The sequence below is a fragment of the Botrytis deweyae genome (genome assembly GCF_014898535.1).
Source record: "Botrytis deweyae strain B1 chromosome Unknown BDEW_009, whole genome shotgun sequence".
NCBI classification, from domain to species: Eukaryota; Fungi; Ascomycota; class Leotiomycetes; order Helotiales; family Sclerotiniaceae; genus Botrytis; species Botrytis deweyae.
In genome coordinates this window covers 1,016,245-1,037,296 of record NW_024066216.1, presented here as the reverse complement: position 1 = coordinate 1,037,296, position 21,052 = coordinate 1,016,245, and the positions used below count along the sequence as shown (strand labels likewise).

The 21,052-nt window shown below is 42.0% G+C and overlaps 8 protein-coding genes across 8 annotated transcripts; 3 read left to right on the top strand and 5 right to left on the bottom strand.

The window, feature by feature from the left end:
* Positions 1 to 70: 70 nt before the first annotated feature.
* EAE98_004930 (uncharacterized protein) lies at positions 71 to 2,000 on the bottom strand (the record flags this gene model as incomplete). The annotated part of the gene is made up of 3 exons (XM_038952551.1): positions 71 to 160; positions 232 to 1,398; positions 1,452 to 2,000. 3 exons carry the CDS (start codon positions 1,998 to 2,000, stop codon positions 71 to 73), a joined length of 1,806 nt encoding a protein of 601 aa, XP_038811201.1.
* Positions 2,001 to 3,114: 1,114 nt separating this feature from the next.
* EAE98_004929 (uncharacterized protein) lies at positions 3,115 to 5,982 on the bottom strand (the record flags this gene model as incomplete). Its single annotated transcript, XM_038952550.1, has 1 exon — positions 3,115 to 5,982. One exon carries the CDS (start codon positions 5,980 to 5,982, stop codon positions 3,115 to 3,117), a length of 2,868 nt encoding a protein of 955 aa, XP_038811200.1.
* A 528-nt stretch (positions 5,983 to 6,510) lies between these two features.
* EAE98_004928 (uncharacterized protein) lies at positions 6,511 to 7,617 on the top strand (the record flags this gene model as incomplete). Its single annotated transcript, XM_038952549.1, has 3 exons — positions 6,511 to 7,116; positions 7,164 to 7,346; positions 7,432 to 7,617. Exons 1-3 carry the CDS (start codon positions 6,766 to 6,768, stop codon positions 7,615 to 7,617), a joined length of 720 nt encoding a protein of 239 aa, XP_038811199.1. The 5' UTR covers positions 6,511 to 6,765.
* Positions 7,618 to 8,451: 834 nt separating this feature from the next.
* On the top strand, positions 8,452 to 10,863 carry EAE98_004927 (uncharacterized protein). Its single transcript, XM_038952548.1, has 3 exons — positions 8,452 to 8,878; positions 8,945 to 9,376; positions 9,553 to 10,863. Exons 1-3 carry the CDS (start codon positions 8,765 to 8,767, stop codon positions 10,498 to 10,500), a joined length of 1,494 nt encoding a protein of 497 aa, XP_038811198.1. The 5' UTR covers positions 8,452 to 8,764; the 3' UTR covers positions 10,501 to 10,863.
* Positions 10,864 to 11,496: 633 nt separating this feature from the next.
* Positions 11,497 to 13,092, bottom strand: EAE98_004926 (uncharacterized protein; the record flags this gene model as incomplete). The annotated part of the gene is made up of 1 exon (XM_038952547.1): positions 11,497 to 13,092. The coding sequence occupies one exon, from the start codon at positions 13,090 to 13,092 to the stop codon at positions 11,497 to 11,499; it is 1,596 nt and encodes a 531-aa protein (XP_038811197.1).
* A 1,204-nt stretch (positions 13,093 to 14,296) lies between these two features.
* On the bottom strand, positions 14,297 to 14,602 carry EAE98_004925 (uncharacterized protein; the record flags this gene model as incomplete). Its single annotated transcript, XM_038952546.1, has 1 exon — positions 14,297 to 14,602. The coding sequence occupies one exon, from the start codon at positions 14,600 to 14,602 to the stop codon at positions 14,297 to 14,299; it is 306 nt and encodes a 101-aa protein (XP_038811196.1).
* Positions 14,603 to 15,918: 1,316 nt separating this feature from the next.
* Positions 15,919 to 16,869, top strand: EAE98_004924 (uncharacterized protein; the record flags this gene model as incomplete). The annotated part of the gene is made up of 1 exon (XM_038952545.1): positions 15,919 to 16,869. One exon carries the CDS (start codon positions 15,919 to 15,921, stop codon positions 16,867 to 16,869), a length of 951 nt encoding a protein of 316 aa, XP_038811195.1.
* Positions 16,870 to 18,656: 1,787 nt separating this feature from the next.
* Positions 18,657 to 19,126, bottom strand: EAE98_004923 (uncharacterized protein; the record flags this gene model as incomplete). The annotated part of the gene is made up of 3 exons (XM_038952544.1): positions 18,657 to 18,823; positions 18,899 to 19,042; positions 19,105 to 19,126. 3 exons carry the CDS (start codon positions 19,124 to 19,126, stop codon positions 18,657 to 18,659), a joined length of 333 nt encoding a protein of 110 aa, XP_038811194.1.
* Between the last annotated feature and the right edge of the window lie 1,926 nt (positions 19,127 to 21,052).

Genomic DNA, 21,052 nt, shown 5'->3' with positions numbered 1-21,052 from the left:
TCCCTGGGTCCCAGAGCTAATGATCATTTGCGTTGCGCGTAGGAATTATCGAGGTGCGTAACCCATCAACTCATGAAACACTCGCATGTATCAAGACAGGAATTACTCTTTGGCCGTATTGGGGGTTGAGGGGTGTAAGAGTATGAAGGGGGCATCGACGCTGTAAAAACGACAATCGTTAGAGCCTATCCACTAAGCTAAAGGAATGGCTAAGCAGTCATCAGCACTTACCATTTTGCATTGCTTAGCTTTGCGAGAAGAATGAACATGTCTCGTAGCCCAACTTGTAGCAAAAGATATCAGAAATCCTATGAATCCTAGAGTTGGGATACTAGGTAGAAACTGATCGATTTTCGAGACGGTAGATATAATCCAGGGGAAGAGTTGAAAGCCAGTGAAGATAAGTATCAAGGAAAGTAATACATATACTAATATCTTTTGATGCCTCGAAGTTTGTCTGAAGTTCATCACGCAATAGGGTACAGGAGTTTCAGTAGCCTTCTTTGCTCCCAGAGTCAGCGCCCATGCATATCCATTATATCGATTCCCACCGGGTTGTGTAGAATCATAATTGTAGGAACCATACGTGGAGGAATTGGGGCTTGGGTACATATTACTGCCATCGCCATAAAAGATGCTGTTAGCGTTACTGCCGAAGTTCTGAGTCCCGTTGGTATGAAAGCCAAGCCCTTGTCCAAAAGCTGTATTTGTATAAGAATCGTCTGAAAGTATTGTGGGTATGTTTAATCCAGTATAGGAATAGGATGTTCTAGGCGACGGTTCGGAAGGATAATGTCCAGTTGGTATGTAATTCCCACAGATGAACAATTTCACTGTGCCACCACAGCCGCAAGAGTGAGAGGTGGTCACACAAAAGCATTCAGTGCAAATCAATCTAAGACAAGGATCAATGCGGGTAAACTCGAAGTGGCTGTCCTCAAAATGTGCCTGTAAAGATTCTTCATCAACGAAGGAGTGCCGACATTCGCCATCAAGAAAGTAACATTTATAAGTCGAACAATCCCAAACGCCAAGAGGAAATTGACCACCATGTCGGAAGGGGGAATAGTGGTTCGCAACACGGGTCTCAAGACTTATGGAGGTCGATAAGCCGTTTTCACTTTGGCTTTGGCTGGTCTCCAGATCAATAATGGGCGAAAGGATCAAATCGTGATCGAGGGATATGTCGGGCGCGACATCAAACTTCTCACCGATACCCTGCAGTTCATATTGTACTTGCGAATTGACTGGTGTAGCTTGTCCAGAAGGGGTTTTTGCATTTTGAGACTCGTTCATAGGGGAAGTCGAGTTGTAGCACTGTGAGTCGAATTCTTGTTTGCTAGGACTTGATTGTAGGGCACGGTCTAGACTTTCGATATCGTGATGTTCTAAGGGACACTAAAACGCGGAATCAGACAAAGTATCAACAAAAAGAGGCTGCTACCACATACTTTGACATTACGACCTCTACATTTCCCGCAAGCCCCTAAATGTCGAATTAAGGCCGTTTCGGCTTTAGGCACAGGGGGGAACCTTTTCCTTTTCCGTTGTGATACTGCTTTGCCTTTATAAGAGATTGCTTTATTCTTTGCTCCAGATTTGACCGAATGCTGACTGCTGGTATCGAATGATATCACCGAAGACCAATCCGAAGGGGCTGCATCAAACGAATGTACAGTTTTAGATTGAGATGACCGAGAGGCATTGGTGAGAGGTCCAGGAGCACCAAATGACACAATGCTACTTGGCGATGTCGCGTTTGGGTCCGGGGATCGTTGCGCCAATCCTTCTTTCATCCGAAACTCGCTATATAGCTTCAGAGCACTTTGGAATTTCTCCGGAGGTATGGGTTTCTTTTCGACACCGGCAGCATGTGTAGATGAAGAAGGGGACGATGTCTGGCTTGATGAGGTGTTCACCGATACTCTTTTCCGATGAGATCGAGGCCCAGGCGAAGGTGGCCGCAGATATGGATATGATGGTAATCCTCCACGAAACATTTTTGTGGGCTGATCAGGAGTAGATGATTTCAACCGTTGGTTGTGACTCTTGGGTGGTAAATGTTGAATTGAAGTAAGGCTGAAGCCTAAAAGATTGGATCGGAAAGGATACAAGAACAGAACCGGTCACAAGGATGTTCCTGTGCTGGTAACCGTATATTATGAAGGAGTAGCCAAACAATGAAGAAACTGACAGGAGACAGTTCGCAGATGAAAAAATCTATACACGGCTGTTAATAGAAGGGGGGTGCATGCTGGATAAGTATTCAGTGTGAGATGAGGCTGGCCACGCGGTACTCAATTGATACAGCGCCCCAAGCATTTTAAACGAACCTACCCACTACTGCAGGGATTTCGGTGAAGTATGTGACGTTAACGCTAGTCAATGAAGAGGAAATTGACATTGAACATATAAAAACACATTGTCACGAATCAATCAAATGATGTTGACGTTTGAATAACAATGGGACGAGCTGCCAAGGGACGGTGAAAGCTTGCTTCGCAAATGAAGGCGGTGCAAGTGCTTGCTCGTTCTGATTACTAGCGAAATTGGAGTGGAGATAAGAGATGTTCTGGAAGTGTGGCTGGTTCAATCTGTACTTTGAGAGACAAGGTATATTCTGCTATGATTGTGAAAACAGTAATATGTGGTACACCAAAGAACCTCCTATTACAATTCAACCGTAAAATAGCTAAGTCTCAGTCCGATTCCTAGGTACGAGGCAGCATTACGATACTTGCTACATGTAGCGATTGTTCAAAAAAGCGGCGGCGACTACTTGTGTGGCGAAGTAATTGATTATTTGTGGAGGAAAGACACGACGATTGTGCATTCTGAAACGTAGAAGCCCGCCCTATCAACGCCCTTGAAGCACCAGTGCCCAAGAGTTCCCAAGTAATACGAGCTTTTGCGACTTCCTCGACTCTTCACGGCTGGAGGTAATCTCTTGAATGCGGTTGGCCGATAGGAGCTCACAGCTTGATAAAGACCGTTCTCATTTGACAATCGGAACTTGATGTCAGGATGAAGTGGCTACTCCATGGGTTCATTAGATAAGTAGATAATCCAAATAGTCTGGTGGGGCGAGCGATAAGGCGCGGATAGCATAGTTCTTCACGACTGTTGTATAGGCGGCCTCCATGGTCCAAACAAATCAAAGGATTCTCTGCTCCATGGCCCATTGACGTCTCTTTCATTCCCTAGATTCCCTGTTATGTCGTTTGTAGTGTTCCTTCCGCTTCCGAGGCCTCCAAGAATGGCCGCGGGTGGACCCATTTGATTGACAGGTGGAGATCTAGGTAGTGCGTGCAGGGTTCTCTTGGCAGTCTTTTGAATTGACATTCCACGAGTTGCGGGGTTCATGATTCTAGGCCGTGAAGGACCCTGATCTCCAGAAGTGAAGGCCTCTGAAGTACGATTTTGTGATTCTTTCTCTGCTATCTGATTTGCTGACATGAATCCACTGGTTTCATCATTTCTTGTTTCTTCGACGGGAAAAATGTCTGGAATTGAGCTCGGTGACTGCTTAATTTCGACATTTTTGGAAGATTGTGCCACTGTGAAAGAAGCCGCAGTTTGGTCAATCAGACTAGAACTCGTCTTGATCAGGGATCTCTCCACTTGATGCTGATTCCGTGTCGGTACCAATTTGGTCATGAAGCGGCCAGTCGCATTGAAAGTAGAACCGTTAGATGTCATGCCTACCAAGATCTTATCTGAGTCGATAACGTTCGACTGCATACAAGGTGCAACAGCAGAATTTGATGATACTGTGACTGTTTTTGATTCCAAAATAGTGGAGTCGTTTTTGCTCGCAATGTCGGAATTGGGATATATCGTAGTTTTTGCAACTGCCAAGTTTTGTTGGAGGGCACATGTCGCAGAGGTTATCTTTTTTACAGGGTTTGGTATTATGAGAGAATCGTTATCAGGGAGATGAGGATTAGAGGTAGAGTTAGAAATTGCTGTCGTGTCTGTTTCTGTAACTAAAGGTGGCACATTGGATTCTAGACGCGTCTCGACATTTTCAGTCGTTGAGGCCCGGTCCGAAGCGGTACCTTCATGCAGGCCAGTAGAATTTCTGGATTGTTTCTGGGTAGTTCTTGACGTCTCGGGTAGAGTTTTAGGTGATTTTTGTGAAATTTGTTCACGATCTTGAGTTTTCTGTTCGATTACCTGAGGAATCTTCTCATTCAGGGTCGTGAGATGTTCTAAGCCAGGCTGTCCAGATCCCTCTTCAATGTTCTCCGATTGACATTGTTGTTTGGATACTGAATATTCTTGATCTTCTCTCGTGGCCGGCGCCACTATAGGCATAGATTTCTGAGCCTCTGGAGGACGAGTACGACACAGAATAGCATCTATTGTTTGATGGTTGATACCAATGTTCCCTGGAGAGGACAGAGGCTCTTCAAGATCACTAAATCTTAGATTGTCCTGACATTGTGAGATTTGCGGTCCATCGTTTCCATCATCATTGACCGAATTGTTTCCTAAATCATTATCAATCGTCGGCCTGCGAGGCGAAGATGATCTCACTATTGGCAAGACATGCTTTAGCTCGGTAGATCTGGTGGTCTCTTGTTCTAGTGACAATTGAATAGATTGGGTGCTGGAAGATGGTATCGCTGGGCGAATCACAGAATCTAACTTGCTTGATCCGCTGACTCCCTGTAATTCTGATGGAGAAGATCGAGAGCCGAGTTGATCCATACACATCAACATCTTATTGCGTGGGCGAGACTTGATACGTAGAGACGAATGAGATCTTTCCTGTGGCTTGTTCAGTGGTGAAGCATTGTTTTGAAACTCCAGCTTTGTACTCGATACTTTTGCTACTTGTTTAGGTACTGGTGTAATTGCTGATGTCGAGGATGATAATCGCGGTGTCTGCTCAGATATGTTGGGTAGAGATTCCTTCTTTTTCCGGGCAACTTCCCTTGGCTTTGTTACTGAAATTGAGCGGCCATCTTCGTCAGAGCTTGTATCCATTGACAAGTCGATTGTTTTCGGTTGCTTCTTCTGCACGACTGCATTCCTTTCTATATTTCTAGGCGTAGCTTCACGAAAAGACGAAAGTGATAGAGATGCTCCGGTAAGATTGCTAGCATATCCACTTTTCTCGGGCTTATCTCTCTTTCTTGCTTGCATTCGACTCTTAGAGGAAATTACATCCCTAGTGATGTGACCTGCCAGACCTTGTCTTCCGTTTGACAGGATGTCTTCATCATGATCCACATTTTCTTTAATATCGTTAACATCTGGTCGTTGGACTGTCTTCAGCTTTAAGGACTCATATCTTATAGGTCCCGCGCTCGATGGTGTCGGCGTGAATGACAAAGTAGCCCCCATAAGATTTTGCGCAAATCCATTTTTGGGTGGCGGCTCATTTACCTTTCTTCTTTTCGTAGGCCTAGGACTTTCGGTTTCGCCGGCATTTATAGCATTTAATATCTGCCGTTGTTCGAATGGAGACGTCTTTGACACAAGTGCCTTTCCATAATGACCGGAAGGTGTGCCGAGTATAGAGTTGAGTGGTTTCGGCTTTGAATGAGCCGCAGCAATAGTTTGCGACCGAATGATAGATGCTGCGGATCGTGCTGGTGATGAGTCTCCGTTTCTTGCAATAAATCTCTCCTCCCTTTCTTTAACTCTTTTGTCAATGAGCTCGGTAAGATCTTGGTCCTTCTTCTCCATAAACTCCGACACTTCGACCAATATTCCATTTCTTTCCAACTCCAACTCGGCCCCTTCGTCAAGTGGAGCTTTTTCGCGCCAATGTGCATCTCCCACCAAATTCGATCTTTCGTCAAACACCATAACACGCTTATTGAAAGTGTGATATTTGAGTCGCCCATCTTGCCAACGCTTCTGTTTTCGACGTGTATCAGCTGTATAGAGGCAACGAAATTCGAGGACTGGAGCGGTATTTTGATCTGGGGGAACGTCCATAGACATGGCAACATTGGCGGAGGCCGTCATTTTTGGAGAGTTGAGAATAATCGATATGACTCATAGTGTCAAGGGGATTGTCAAGCAGTAGGCAACTTTCAAGGGAAAAGTCCTCGTCGTGCCTGAAAATCAATCTTTGGATTTCGTTGTTTCCTTACGTGACGCGAAACCTAGAAATGATACTCTGATCTAACGCGCCGACTCCCCGCTAACACGTGCTGATAACTGGAGTTCCCGATAACGAATCTGTTATATTGGTGTCAGTCATTGAATTAAAATTTGCAGATTATATAACTGGTGACTAAGTTTAAATACCTATCAAGGCTTGAAATCGTATAGGCATTAAAAGTTGAATTGGGGAATGAGGGTCTTTTATACAAATAATGACAATCTAAGAAGGAGAAGAACTCATTCTAAACTATAAGCCATATCGATACGATTAGAGGGGCAAAAGGATGAAAACCATAAATGTATATTGGAACTTCATTGTTTGAGATTGAATTTGAAGTCTGGAAATCTTAGATTTAGTTGAACATTAAAGTTTGTGTATTTCATGAGCGACGATAAATCTCGGGGTGAAAATCATGGGCTATTCCCCTGGACGATATCTTCATGTCGGCACCGAGTTCTTCAACTGTGTATACTATCTACCCAATCGCTATATTGCCACGCGTTTCAACTGCCATTTAAGGTATTGAATGGTCCACAATTTCAATTGTAGATGAGTTATTTAAATGTACTTAAGTCCAAAGACTCCCTGGATAAAAGTTTGGTTACTTGCTTGAAATTCTATCGCTCATCTATACTTTCATTATGTTGACCCCTTTTGCCTCGTCGCTTATGCTGCTCCTGCCAGCTCTGGCAACCGCTCGCGTGGCACATCAATCTCGAGCTCCTGTCAATAGCACTGCATGTGCTCCAGTCCATTTGATTATCGCCCGTGGAACGACTGAGAGCTACCCTGGGACTCTCGAGAGCTTGGCCGGGTTGATTACCGATGCCAATCCAGGCACTGATTACGAAAGTGTTATATCCTGCTACAGACGAGACTTCCTCACTTCCACAAACAGCTATGCTGAAGGGCTTGTGGCTGCTCAGGACCAGTTTAATGCTTATGCAGAGTCATGTGAAGATTCGAAAATTATCTTTCTAGCCTACTCTCAAGTGCGTTATCTTTCTGTAAGATGTTGAATCTAGGCTAATTCGAACAGGGTGCTATGGTTGTTGGAGACATGCTAGCTGGTGGAGGCGGAGATGAGATTCTCGGTGCTGGAAATGGATCACTCCCCATTAACTCGAAAGTTGGGGAACGCATGACAGCTTTAGTCCTATATGGCGATCCAAGACACATCCCCAACGAGAGCTTTGATGTCGGGAACAACAATGTAACTGGCGTAAGTAATGCTGACAGAGCCACGGCATATCATGGTCTAGAAGCCGGAAAAAACATGAGCAAAAGAAGGACTGACCAATTCCTAGAAATATCCAAGAACTGCTTCACAGATTTCGGTCTTCGAAAACCAATATGCTTCAAAGATTGCAGACTACTGCAATGTTGACGATCCAGTATGTGCTAGCGGTACTAATCTTACAGCTCATCTTGTATATCCTCAAAATTGGGATATCACCGCTGCTGCTTGGGTTCAGACTATGTTAAAAGGATAATCGATACCTTACTGCTTGTATTCCAACATGTAAACCCCTAAGAAAAAGCCGGACCAAGGACGTTCGATGTAGAAAATTCACTAAGCAACCGACTAATAAATAGTTGTTGGATGGGGATAGATCCGAAAAATGGTACCCACTAGCTTATATAATGATAGCCCCCTAATCCACTAATCCATGTTCAAAAATATGACGGGACGTTCCAGAGTCCAGACTAGTAATGTAAAGATAGTTCATATAACGTATGGATGTTATGATCGCTTCGCTATGTTTCGACCGGAACATTGTGAGGGTTTACGACTTTCATACGAGCTGTTTATAGATTCGTTTTAGATACCTAGGTATACCCAGGTACCTACCTAGTATGTACTTCCTAGAAAAGAAAGGAAGAATCTTTAACAAATTGGTAGTTTCATGAATCAATTAAGATATCTGACGTGATCCAGAAGGCTCATTGTCCTTGAAACAAGAAATATAGCAAGCCGCTTTTACATTCAACAGGGCTGAAATGGAGATTCTCATTCGAAGTCCAGATGGGGTCGAACATTGAGGTTTTGAACTTTAAATACCGTATTGGGATAAGGATTGAAGGTTGATTCAGCAATCTTAATCACTCTGGAAAAGACACCCCTATACAATAAACACGTACCTATATCATTATTATAACGTAAACGTACCGTAATTACATTCGTATGACTACCTGGTAGGAGGGGACGACCTAGGTACTCTCTGGGCAACCAAATTATGTCACTCCAAGTCGGGAGGCTGGTTTCTGTTTAAGGAGGCACAGGCCATTCATCTCAACCCCGCGAACCGGTTGGAGTTTCAGTACATCTTTTTGGTGCTGCTTACCTGGGTAGTATTTTCCAAATGAAATCCTACGATACAACTCCAGAAAAGATCATTATTAGAGACACTCACTCCACTAAACTTTCTTTAATCCAGTAACGGGGCTGTGTTTGAATGTTGCAAATCTCATCAATTGATTTATTGACAGCTGTCCCTACTGCGAGGTATCAACATTGAACATCTTCTCAATCACCTGAAAATCAACTACGTGGAATTCATTCATTTTTCTCTATCTTGTAGGGATAAGTGGCACGTATTGACAACTACTATCTCATTGATACATTCTTTCACACACAAAATGAATTCTATGCACCGGCAGATTGGCAAGATCAGGCACAAAGGTCCTGGCGATACTGCCAAAGTATCTGTACTTTTGAGCGATTACGAAGATGCGAATAAGATGCTCAACATGGTAAGTTGCCTGAACATCGCGCCATATGCTATCGCTATGTAGTACATTACTGATATACATAAGTAGATAATTGAAGCTTCGAAAGCATGGAGAGACGCATGGGTGTCTATACTTTCTTCTCAATTAAATACAGCTCTAAGTTTCGAGGAGTTATATCAGCCCATTGTAGGCACCAGCGATGCTCATCGAGACAACCCAGCAGTTACCCCTCGCCAACAAATGGAGCGAACTATCAAATTGAAGGAAACATATACGGAACTAAAAACAGATCTACTGGAAGAAGTTATGATGATGGATTCTCGAGTTACAAAACCGGCTACGGAAGCAAAGGACTTTCTACAACCTATTCGAAAGACGATCAAGAAACGAGAAAACAAAAGATTAGACTGGGAAAGATATATAGATAAGGTCAATAAAGGGTCTGCTAAGATGAAGAGGACTGATCGAGAAAACGCCGCTTTGGCAAAGGCTGAAGAGGAACAAGGCAGGGCAGCAGAGGTTGGTACCTGAATAACCCTTCCATCGCCGGAGGGACAGTTTTTTGAGGCTTCAAATATGCACCTACACAATCATCACACCAATACTTAATAAGAATGGATCCTCAAGAGAATTGTCCCTCCCGACTATTGCAGGGACATTGTCAACGAATGAGAGTAGTACTAATTGATATCCAGGCATTTAAAGATGCAGACGCTCATCTCAGAGAAACGTTACCACCTATAATCGCTGCAGCTTTTTCGATCCTACCACATTTACTTGCCGTACAAATTATGATTCAGAATACGCTGCTCGCCCAATACTACACAGCATTGCACAACTACTGCGAAGATGTAGGCCTCCCTTCTCCTCCACCCCCGATGGAAGACGTCATCGCAGTCTGGAATCAAGACTATCACCCTATAAAACAAGAAGTCGAACTCATAGATTGTATCCGCCGCGGCAAAGCCGTTCACCAACCCATGAATGTCAGCGACGAAAGTGCAAATCCAAGCTCCAATTCAAAATCCATAACCGGTCTCAATGTCCGCAATGGATTTTCCCGTCGTCCCTCGAACCAATCTATGAGCACAAACCGCGATCCATCTCCCAATCCAAGCATCTCAACCACATATTCCGACGCGCGATCTCCTAAGCCCGATCGTCCACCCCCTATTCGTTCCGCCTCTCGTCCTCGCATTCCATCAACCCAACATACAGTCCCCGTTTTCTCACCACCTACAACCTCTGACAACGACTACAACGAGCCTCTTCAAACCCCAACTCCTAGCGACTACTCCAACCATCTCACACCTGTCTCTACGCATTCCTCCTCTTATGCTCCTGCAGGCCCATCTCTGGATTATTTTCAGCGCGGGTCAACCAATGAAGGCGTAGCAGTGAATTCTGCAATCGGAAAGAAGAAACCTCCTCCCCCTCCCCCAAAGAGACTGGGTTCTTCTCATGGAGGCGTTTTTGTGGTAGCGCTTTATGATTTTGAGGGCCAAGGACAAGGAGATTTGAGTTTTAAAGAAGGTGATAGGATTAAGGTTACGAAGAAAACGGGAAGTACAGACGATTGGTGGGATGGAGAGTTAAGGGGGGTGAAAGGGAGCTTTCCAGCCAATTATTGTAAGAGTGCTTAGTGGCCTGGGCGCGAAGTGGGAGTGCATATTCGGGCTGAGTCGCTGGAGCGCGTGGGAGTTATGGCAAGAATCGCCTGAAAGAAGGGCGGTATGCTTGCTCTATGCTATGTTATGAGAGAATCACAGGTATCTAACCACCTAGCTCAAAAATATATGGACGGAGTTTGGTCTCCTGGATGGATGAAATGGATGGACAAATCGATTCAATAAACCTTTTTATACTACCTACCTATATTATACTAATGATCACTCAAGTTTGACGACATTAAAATGGGAATGAACCTCCGAGTGAGATTGCAATGGAAATGGGACGTTTATCCATCACATAAATCTACATCAAAATAGCGAAGGAACCACACTTCCGAAAAAGGCCAAAAAAAATAGTTCAATTCAAAGGGTATACTATGCTTTCGCTATGCCCATTTGTTCGCCATGCCTGCGATACCTGTAATACCATGCTATACCCAAATTTCCCACAGGTATATCCGAATACGCTGCACGACGCTACGCTATTTTATGCTATGCTATATCTATATTTGTCTGCACGCACCACCATTTGAAATGTGAATGCGAGAACTTTCGAATCAAGTGTTTTGTTTCTGTTCCATTGACAAAAGAAATCTTGTAAAAGGGGGGGTATCTTTCCATCCATGCGATCGATCATTCGTATAAGTATATTCCTGCTGCAACCATTCTGTACGATCATGAGATATTATTCGTCATCTGCTAATGGTGAGTTTGATGCGAGGTTTCCATCCATCTAATCTTGGGGTTCGGGTTTGAATCCGAGTTCCATCGGATCGGATCCTATCTGGCCGCCAAGACGTCGAATTTCGCCAAATGAGAGAGAAGAAAGGGGCAGTTTCCAATTTTTGAGGCTCCTGAAATCATACCATCCGACCATGCAAATGTAAATTCAATCCTAGTATCTGACTCCAGTAGGAAGAAAAAAGCAAACAGAAAAATCTTATCCACTGTTAAAATCCGACGATAAAATCATCTCTGTCCCATTGGTCTTCCAAAATTCATACTCGGCTTCATTTTCAACAGAACAGGTCCTGGTTCATCATCCTCATCTTCATCTTCAGAATCATGTCCTTCTCCTTCCATACCCCTCCCGTCATCACCTCCACCACCAATCGACCTATTCCTCGCCTTTTTCATTTCCAAGACCGGGCTCGAGGTGCCTGCGCTACCGGTAGGACTAACTTCTTTACTACCCGGTCTTGAGTTTTTAACTTCTTCCAATTTCTCGGTAAGCGCTTCAAGGAATAATTCATCTCTGGCTGGAACATTCGTAAGACATAATGGACCTGTTAGAGGGCGATCATAAACTTCTTCATCCTCTTCATCTGGTAGTAGTCTATCGAGCGCGATTCTTTCGTCTTCATCCGGAATTGGCGCTAGGGAACCCCGATGAACAAGTCCGTCAAAACCTCTTGGTGTTTCATCCCCTTCTGCCTCTTGAGACTCTTTGACCAAATCGGAAAAGCGTGAAATGGAATGATTAGGTGTGTGACCCGCATACATCGTTAATCTCTTATTTTCTGGTTCCAGATGTGCTTTTCCTAAGCTCGATCCAACATCTCTTCCTGGCGGCTTCACATTTGGACTTAATCTCGGACTGGCAGACCTGGGACTTAAAACATGTGCGACGAATACTGGATCTACGGCGCTGGCTTTGATGGGTACACCTTCGAGATGTGGAGCAATTTTTGATATATCTATACTATCCGCTCCTATGATATCACCATTGTTACTTTCGGCCTTCTCCCAATGTACGGCAGAATGATATGGATGTAAGAGTTCCGGTGATGCATATTGAGATGATCCAACAAAATCAGACGGAGTCAACTCCTGAATGACTTGAATCGGTGTTTGTCTGGGCGCATGAATATCTTCGACTCTCAGAGCTTCAGATTCTGCTGAAAATGTTCTCGTGGGGTTTTGTGGTGCTGGTGCGTAAAATGGGGATCCATCTGCATTTCTTCCTGTTTCTTGTTTTATTTCTGGGTGACCGTGCGATGATTTTTTCGATTCTGTACTTCCGCTTCCTGGAGATGCCATTGCTTTCGTAGGACCTTTAATGATCGGTACACCATTTGGACTAGTGAATACGTTTGCTGCTGGGCTGAATCCTAAATTTGCCAATTCCAGATTGAAGATTCCAGCTGGTGATACGACATCCCCCTTTTCTTTCAATCTTGCTTCGAGTTCACGAATTCGAGCAATTAAGATTCCTCTCTCCTTATCCCATAGTTCTCGTTCTTCTGCTATCACTTCAATTGCACGCTGCCTGTCTGCCAAGATGTGCGCTCGTTCCCCTTCGAATTGTTCTCTCAAGTTGTGCGAATATCTTCTGAAGTCTTCGACCAGCTCGGCAGCAGTATTTTCTGCCGAAGCAGATCGAGTATGAGGAGGAGAAATCGGACCACCGCTGGGAGATGAGTGATATTTGTACTGTGCTGGAGAAGAGGTATTGGGAGGAAAGAAGGAGGTGGGAGCTTGCCCAATGTGATGTAGATGACCGGCCATTGGCGAATTGACTGTAGAGCCGGAATGAGAGAGTGGTAATCGAATTAAATGTGCCATATTTAGAGCACTTGTTGCAGAAGAGAAGGAAAAAAAGAATTGATAGGTTGTTTTAGAGGTGAATTGTATGTTGTTTATTTGAAATGGGGATGGTTGTATTGTAGGTATGGCAAGGTATGGTATGATATGATATGGTAGTGTATAATGTTATTAGATGGGTTATGAATAAGGTCATACCCAGGAGATTTCTTGTGATGGAATTCGTTTGAAATCGTTTGAAAGAATGGAATGAGTGGATTGGGTGGATTGGGTGGATTGGATGGATTGGATGGATTTCAAATGGGAGTAAATGATCCAATATAGCAGCTACCTAAGTACCGGTATAGGTGGTGGTAACTTATTAGTTATAAGTCAATGTAAAACTTGTCGCAAGCTGATATCAAAATCTAATACTGGCTCAGGCTGATGATCTTCTGGTGTATGGGTGTGTGGTATGTGGTATGGGTGTGTGAAGGTATGTGTGTGTGTGTGACTTGAGTAAGGTAGCAATTGGCAATCAGCAATCAGCAATTATCCTCGGGACGGGATTATGACGGAAGAGCACGATCCACTTCCTAATCAAGTCAGAGTGAAGTGAGAAAAAAGAAAAAGAATTTCTTCTTTCGTGCTTTCTTTTATGTCTTTCTTATCTGATCATCATCCTATCACTTGCGAACAAAAGTCATTGATAGATTTCTTTCTTCTCTCCCCTTCCTTTGCTCTGCTCTCCATTCAAATATCGGTGTGAAAGGAGGGAGGGTAAGAAAGTAAAAAGTAATAAACAAACAAACAAATAAATAAAGCACTACTACCTAGCATCCTCTCCTCACATAATCTATCAAAGTTCTTATATAATCTTTCATACTTTCCATCCACCTATCTATCTCCCTTGTATTTACTCATCTACCATACATCCATACCGATATATATTCTGGTGTGTTGTCATTATACATCCAATTTTATTTGTCCTTGCGGTCTAAATAAATCCCAAAATCCCACCTGGGAAACATATGCAAATAATGCTGTTACTGCATAAAATTCATTATTCCGGTACTCCATTCGGCTTTCATCTATCAAATGTGTCAAACTGATTGGTTCCCTTGGGACTAATGATTAATGACGGATCGGTCCGTGAATCATAATTGCTTGAATTAAGGGTCTTTGTGAAACCGGTACTAATATGGGCATAATTTTTTGATTTTCTGATATTTGGATATTTGAATGATTATTTATTCTTTTTCTTTTTCTTGTTCTTGTCTTCTCTTCCTTTTCCTGTCTTCTCTCCCTTTTCCTGTCTTCTCTTCCTTTTTGCCTCCCTCTCTCCCTTTCTCCATATCCTTTCTCCATATTTCCCCTTTTTCTCCATTCTCCCCATGCTCCCCCTCCTTTTTCTTCCCATCACAAGATCGATGGATCCTCCATCCAAATGATACTTTAATATATCTACCGGAAGATCTCCTTGTACCATTTGCCATTGACCATTGACCGTTGACCATTCCCCGTTGACCATTTCCCATTTTCCATTTCCCATTGACGAGGTAACCATTTCCAGCCATCAGATATCTAATTTCAAATAATAAATCCGTCAATCCTATTTTTCCCCATCTCGCCCATGTCCCATCCATGTCCTGCAATCCCTAACCCTTAAAAAGTGATCAGAGACCCAAAGAGGAAGAAAGGATTTTCAGGGCTCGGCCTTAGCTTCTCTTCACGCTTCACTATAAACCAAAGAATTCCCAAAGAAATCTCCCCTGAACACGTCACAAGCGATCCATCTCTTTTCTATCAAGGCACGAAAGGCACGAGCGAGAATCACATTTGCCCGTCAGCTCCATAACTTCTTCATTCCACAATCCATTTTTCTCTCTTTTCTCTTTTTTGTCAAAAGAAGGCTGTATGAATGCCTGAGTACATACATCTTCTCTCAAAGCCGAGATCGAAAGAAAAGCCGATAGCTATACGATAGGTCCTAGACTCCTAGGTAGGTACACAATTATTTTCCCGCCCCCGAATTTACAAACGTGTTGCCAATCGTTCCGAATTCTTTCACGTCCATATTTTACATCGTTCTGATTGAATGACAATCGTCCGGCGTACAGCCATGCGAGGGACGAGAGATCGATATCAAATGGAAATCCATGAGGCGAGAAAAATAAATTACTGTGCATCCTCGTGCACAAGGTGGGTATCTTCAAAAATGGAAAGGTCTAGAGACTAGGAGGGTCAAATTGCCAGCGAAGTCGCCAGTAATAGAATTGCGTAATTGGGAGAAGGGGCCACTGCAGTTTGGGCAGAGATACGCCTCCAAAAGAACCAAACGAAACGAACGGTGAATAGTCACGTTTCCATCATCTTCTAAATAGAGCCTCAATGTCTTGGTTTTGGATCCTTCTCTCTGGAAAAAGTGATAGAGATGATGGCATTGTTACGATGGTAACATGGGGATTTGCAACTCGGTGGTCGATGAGTATTATATAGTTTCTCGACTTTTTAAAGGTCCAGAAAGTTCTCCTTTCTCTGTTCAATCATTTTCATTTTCGTGTTGCTTTGTATGTATGTATCTGAATTGGTTGATATTTGTCAATCCACATCTCTTCAATTAAGTGTTTTCTACTTGCTCACTTGCTCACTTGCTCACTTGCCAACGTTTGACTTGACTTGCATATTCCTTATCTTCTTTATTCAAATTTTCACTGCGTGTCCACTTCATCACACATTTTTTATTCAATCACATCTCTTGTCAAAGACCAATCCACACCGCAACCACGATCTTCCTTACATACAGCCAGCGCCTTTACCAGACAATCCATTCGATACCTCAGACATTCAGACTTAAGCCAATCATCAATGTCGCCACCACCATCACTTTATTCCTACCCAGAACGTAAACGCGAACGTAGACGCACACGTACACAGACCCATCATGATTCTTCTACCCGCAGCCCTTCAACCGCATCCACCTTCCACTCCCCAATCTCCAATGATAGCGTCGATTCCCTGGGCAAACCTCGACTCGCTGACCAAACTCAACATCGATCTCATCGATCCCGCCATGCCCGTCCTCCTTCCCACTCCACAAACAATACATCCAATGAACGTGTCTCGCACTCCCGCTCCCCCGCTGCTTTCCCCTCCACCATAGCCCTTCCTACCCCTCAGGCTTCAGCTCCCACTCGTCTCCCTCCTTCTCCTCCATACACTATTTCAGACCCGGCAACCTTTTCAAGCGCTTCCACACTCATTTCGACTGAAGCGCCTCCCATTGCACTCGAATTCCTCAATTTCCTAGATGACCTGGGGATTTTGATGCTATGCAAACCACTCCTAGAATTATGTAATGTGGAATGGATATCATTGTTTGATGACATGGGAATTTTCTACCTGTGTGAGCCGATTGGAGCGATTCGGAGGATCTTGCGCAAATTGAGGATTGGGAGAGTGGATAGGGAACGAGGCGGTGGGAGTTGTTTGGGTAGTAAGGAGAGGGATACCGCGTCGTGGATCTCGAGTCTCAGCAGTATAGCGAGTGAGGTGAGGAGTGTGAGTGAGAGGAGCAGGGAGAAGAGACATTCTGCTAGTAGCGGGAAGAGTAAGGGGAATGAGGGGTGGAAGCCCAGGGGGAAGAAGGAGAGTCCGAGGGGTTTGAGAGAAAATGGAAAACAAGCTGAGAGTATTAACGGGATTGGAAGTGGGAGTGAACGGATTAGTGGTGCGAATAGAAGAAGAAGTGAGAGGGCGGCGAGTAGCATTGCCGCAAGTCATTTGGGACAGAGTTTGAGAGGGGCAGCACCGAAATAGAAGGATTGTTGCTTGAAGAGAAAGTCGTGAAAGATCTCACGTTTACCATTCTTGCGAACTGGGAAACAGGCCTGTCGGGTTTGCAAGACGACGGTTTCGGAACATTTCGAATTGAGTATGATTGAGTGAGATGACATTCTTTTACTTTTTCATCTCGGCATCGAGATTCGAGACGAGATTCATTCGGCGGATCGTTCGTATTTAATAGCGATATGTATCGCTCGCGCGGTCATACAGTATCATGGTTTTACTCGCTTGCTGAGAGCTCGAGAGAGTCTGGGTGTATGGCAAACTTACCTCCAGGCCTTGATGTAATAATCTTTTCGGATCTTCGAGGCGTTTTGAATAATGCTCTTGTTCTCCTTCATTCAGGCTTCTTTTGCACGAATTGATGTATTCTGATATTTTGTTTTTGTTGTTATTGCATCTTATTGCATCTGTTCTTCCCTTCTTCTTTTTTCACTTCTCTTCTCTTCTTTTCTTCCTTTCTATCTCTCTTTCTTTCCAATCAGTGTATATTGAGTGTATACTTAATACTTAATACTTATTGAGGAATTTCCTTTCCGGAATTGTTGTTTGTTATTCGTTTGTTTATCTATCTATTTATTATTTTTTCGACGGCTTGGGTTTGGGTTTGGGTTTGGGTTTGTGGGGATGGGGATGGAGATTGGGATGGAGATTGAGAGTTGTATTGGGAGAGAAAGAGAGAGAGAGGGAGAGGGATTTAATATCTAATGAATTATGACGGGGTTTGGTATTACTGGTGTGTATTTTTTAGGGGGGTATGTGGGGGAAGGGGATGAAGGGGAAAAGAGGAGAAGGGGAGAAGGGGAGAAGGGGAGAAGGGGAGAAGGGGGGAAGAAGGGAAGGGGGGAAGAAGGGAGGAGAATATATTGTTGTAGTGAGGGATGGAGAGAGGAGTAAATGAAGAAGTGAAGGAAAAGAGGAAGGAAGAATAATAATAATAAGATATAGATTTGTTTTGGTGATATATATATATATGTATATATATATGATTCGGATTCGGATTTAGGATTAGGATGTAATTAGATATGAATATGAATAGATATGATATAGATATATGTATTTGTATGTATATTTATATATATATATATATCTATATATAATAAAAAATAACAATAAAAATAATAATAAAAATAATAATAAAGATAATAATAAAAATATAATAAAAATAATAATAAAAATAATAATAAAAAAAATAAAATAATAATAATAATAAAAATAATAATAGAGATAATGATTATGATTTATTAATAATATATAAATAATCTAAGAATAATACCTATAATAATACCTATAAATAAACAAAGATCAAGAGGAACAGATAAATCAAGATGAATTAGAATCAGAGTGAAATACTATAGAACAAAATTTATATATATATATATATATATATATGAGATTCTGAGTTTGATATAATATAATGTATTTATGCTTATGATTATTATATAACTATAACTATTCCCTTTTTCCTTTTATTCTTTTTGAAATAGTAATATAGTATGATCTCGAGAGATATTTTATATTCTTATTATTGTTCTTATTATCGTTCTTATTTTTCTTATATTATATACTATAATTATACCTTAATATCTATCTGAATCTAAATCTCTCTCCCTCTCTCCCTCTCTCCCTCTCAACTCTCAACTCTCAACTCTCAACCTTCAACCCCAAGAGTAATAAATCGTATCATTAACTTAAATAAAGAATCCGCTTCTTTTCACCCTCAATCGATTAATCTAGAATCAGTCAATCTTTCCTCTTTTTTATTTCCCTTTTAAAATATCGATAAAAAAATCCAATCCCAATTCCGATTCCAATTCCAATTCCAATTCCAATTCCAATTCCAATTCCAAATCCAATTCCAATTTCAATTCCAATTCCAATTCCAATTCCAACTCCAATTCCAAATCTTCACTCCCTAGCATTCCCCCTATTTCCTATACAAAAGAATCTATTTCATAATCTATCCATTAGTAGAATATCTAATAATGATTAATATAATTACTATTAAATAGATACATATAGATAATAATATTTTCATCTTCATTTTCATCTTCATCTTCATCTTCATCTTCATCTTCATCTTCATCTTCATCTTCATCTTCATCTTCATCTTCATCTTCATCTTCATCTTCATCTTCATCTTCATCTTATACAAAGTATAAATATCAAGTATCTGAAATACATATAAGTCTTATATACAAATCTTACACACAAGTACATACAAGTACATACAAGTCTTACATACAAGTATATATAAGTACACACACATATATATACACACCTACATATATATATATCTCTTCCCAACCAAATACAAATACAAATACAAATACAAACAAACATCACACTCAACTCTACATCTCCCTCGAGGTCCCTAACCCTAACCGGATCCAAGTGGGTCAAAAGGGGAGCGAACGGAGCCCTCAGTACATACCCTTCCCTTATCCAACCCACACACCACAATCCCAGTGCTCACATCAAAATTCTCCGAAGCGAAGCACTCCACCTCTCCACCAACGAAACCCACCAATGCGGCAAAAAAATTAGAAAAAATAAACCATAAATATTTACTCCATTTTTTCATGTTCCCAAATCTGTATAATATACTTCCACATAACACGCCCCGCCGCATGAATCATAATAAGTCTTCGTGGCTCAGTTGGTTAGAGCGTTGGTCTCATATTTCTATATGAGGTAGTTGATAACAATTACTGTGCCATCCAAAGGTCGAGAGTTCGAGTCTCTCCGAGGACAGGAATAATTTTTTTGGTGGGAGTTTAGTTTTGTGGGGACAGGAGAGAGGGGGAGGGTTTAGTTTGTTTCATGATTGATGGCTTTCGGATGTATCTGGGGCTTTTTTTTTTCGAGTATTGAATGGATAGGCTTTGATGGATTAAGATCTGAAGAAAAAAAGGATCTGAATGGAAGATCTCCACTAGGTAGGGAAAGAGAGAGAGAGGGGGGGGGGGAGAGAACTAAGGTGAAGGGAAAAGAAAGGAATATTTAATAGGATTTCGAGAAGCAGAAATAGAGGATAGAAAAGGGAAGGATTTATCGACATGCAAAATCTATTTCATTATCCTTACTTAGCGAACCCGACTTAGTCCAAACCAACAGACGTGAAGTCTTCCAAATAGTTCGGGCAAAGGAATGAAGAATGTCAAAGATCAATAGAACTTTTTTATTTTAATATCCATGGTATAGTAACGCAAGGAGACAAATGAATGGAATGAGATGAGATAAGATGCGGTACAATTTAAAAATTTTAGGAGACATAGCCATTCTTCATAACAGTATACTAGATGGAATAGAGTAGACACTCAACTCATTCCGTTTCGATACTAAATATAATCAGAACGATTTGCTATAATTATATGTAAAAAGCCATGCTGGTAGATGCTATATGAATCAGAGTGTAATGAGTTACTTTCATTCTCTCATGGGTATTGAAGACGAATCAAGTGTATTACATTACTAGAGTACTATATTAGTTGTTATCACAGTGCTTAGCACATACTCCCAATAGAAATCAAGAGTTTTAATACACATTTTTTTTTTTTGAAGAACGGAATCAAAGTCAACGAAGTCTTTCCTAAAGCCTTGAGGAGAACTTAATAGACATGACGTAGCACTGTTAAGCTTTCAAACCCTCTTCACTAATATGAATATTCAAAATCTTAGAAGATGATTTGGTATTTTGTGAGGTGAATCAAACGTAAAGAGTGAAATTAATGAGTTATAAGTGTAATTGAATATTCAGACATGCAACAAGATGAAAAATTGTCGAAACTAACAAGAATATTGACTTTCTTGCCAGTGAAGATATCAAGGTTGGTAAACCAAACTTTAGATAAGAACTAGAACAACTGATGTGAACGCGCATGCTAAATATTGATGTGAGTGATCGTGTGATCGAGAAACCTCCCCGTTTCAAGACCTCTTCGAAGGAGGAGACTCACCGACTATTTCAATCAGATGAGGGATGTTGTTGAATGTTGGGATGCGTATACGCATATAGGGACATAGAAAAAGCAGATGGAAGATGCTGTACGTATATACCGAAATGATAATAGATCAACACACTTTGATGGATGTGAGAACCCGCAAGCAATAGAGCATCTCAATGATTCAACACCCGCTCTCACCCCCACGCGTC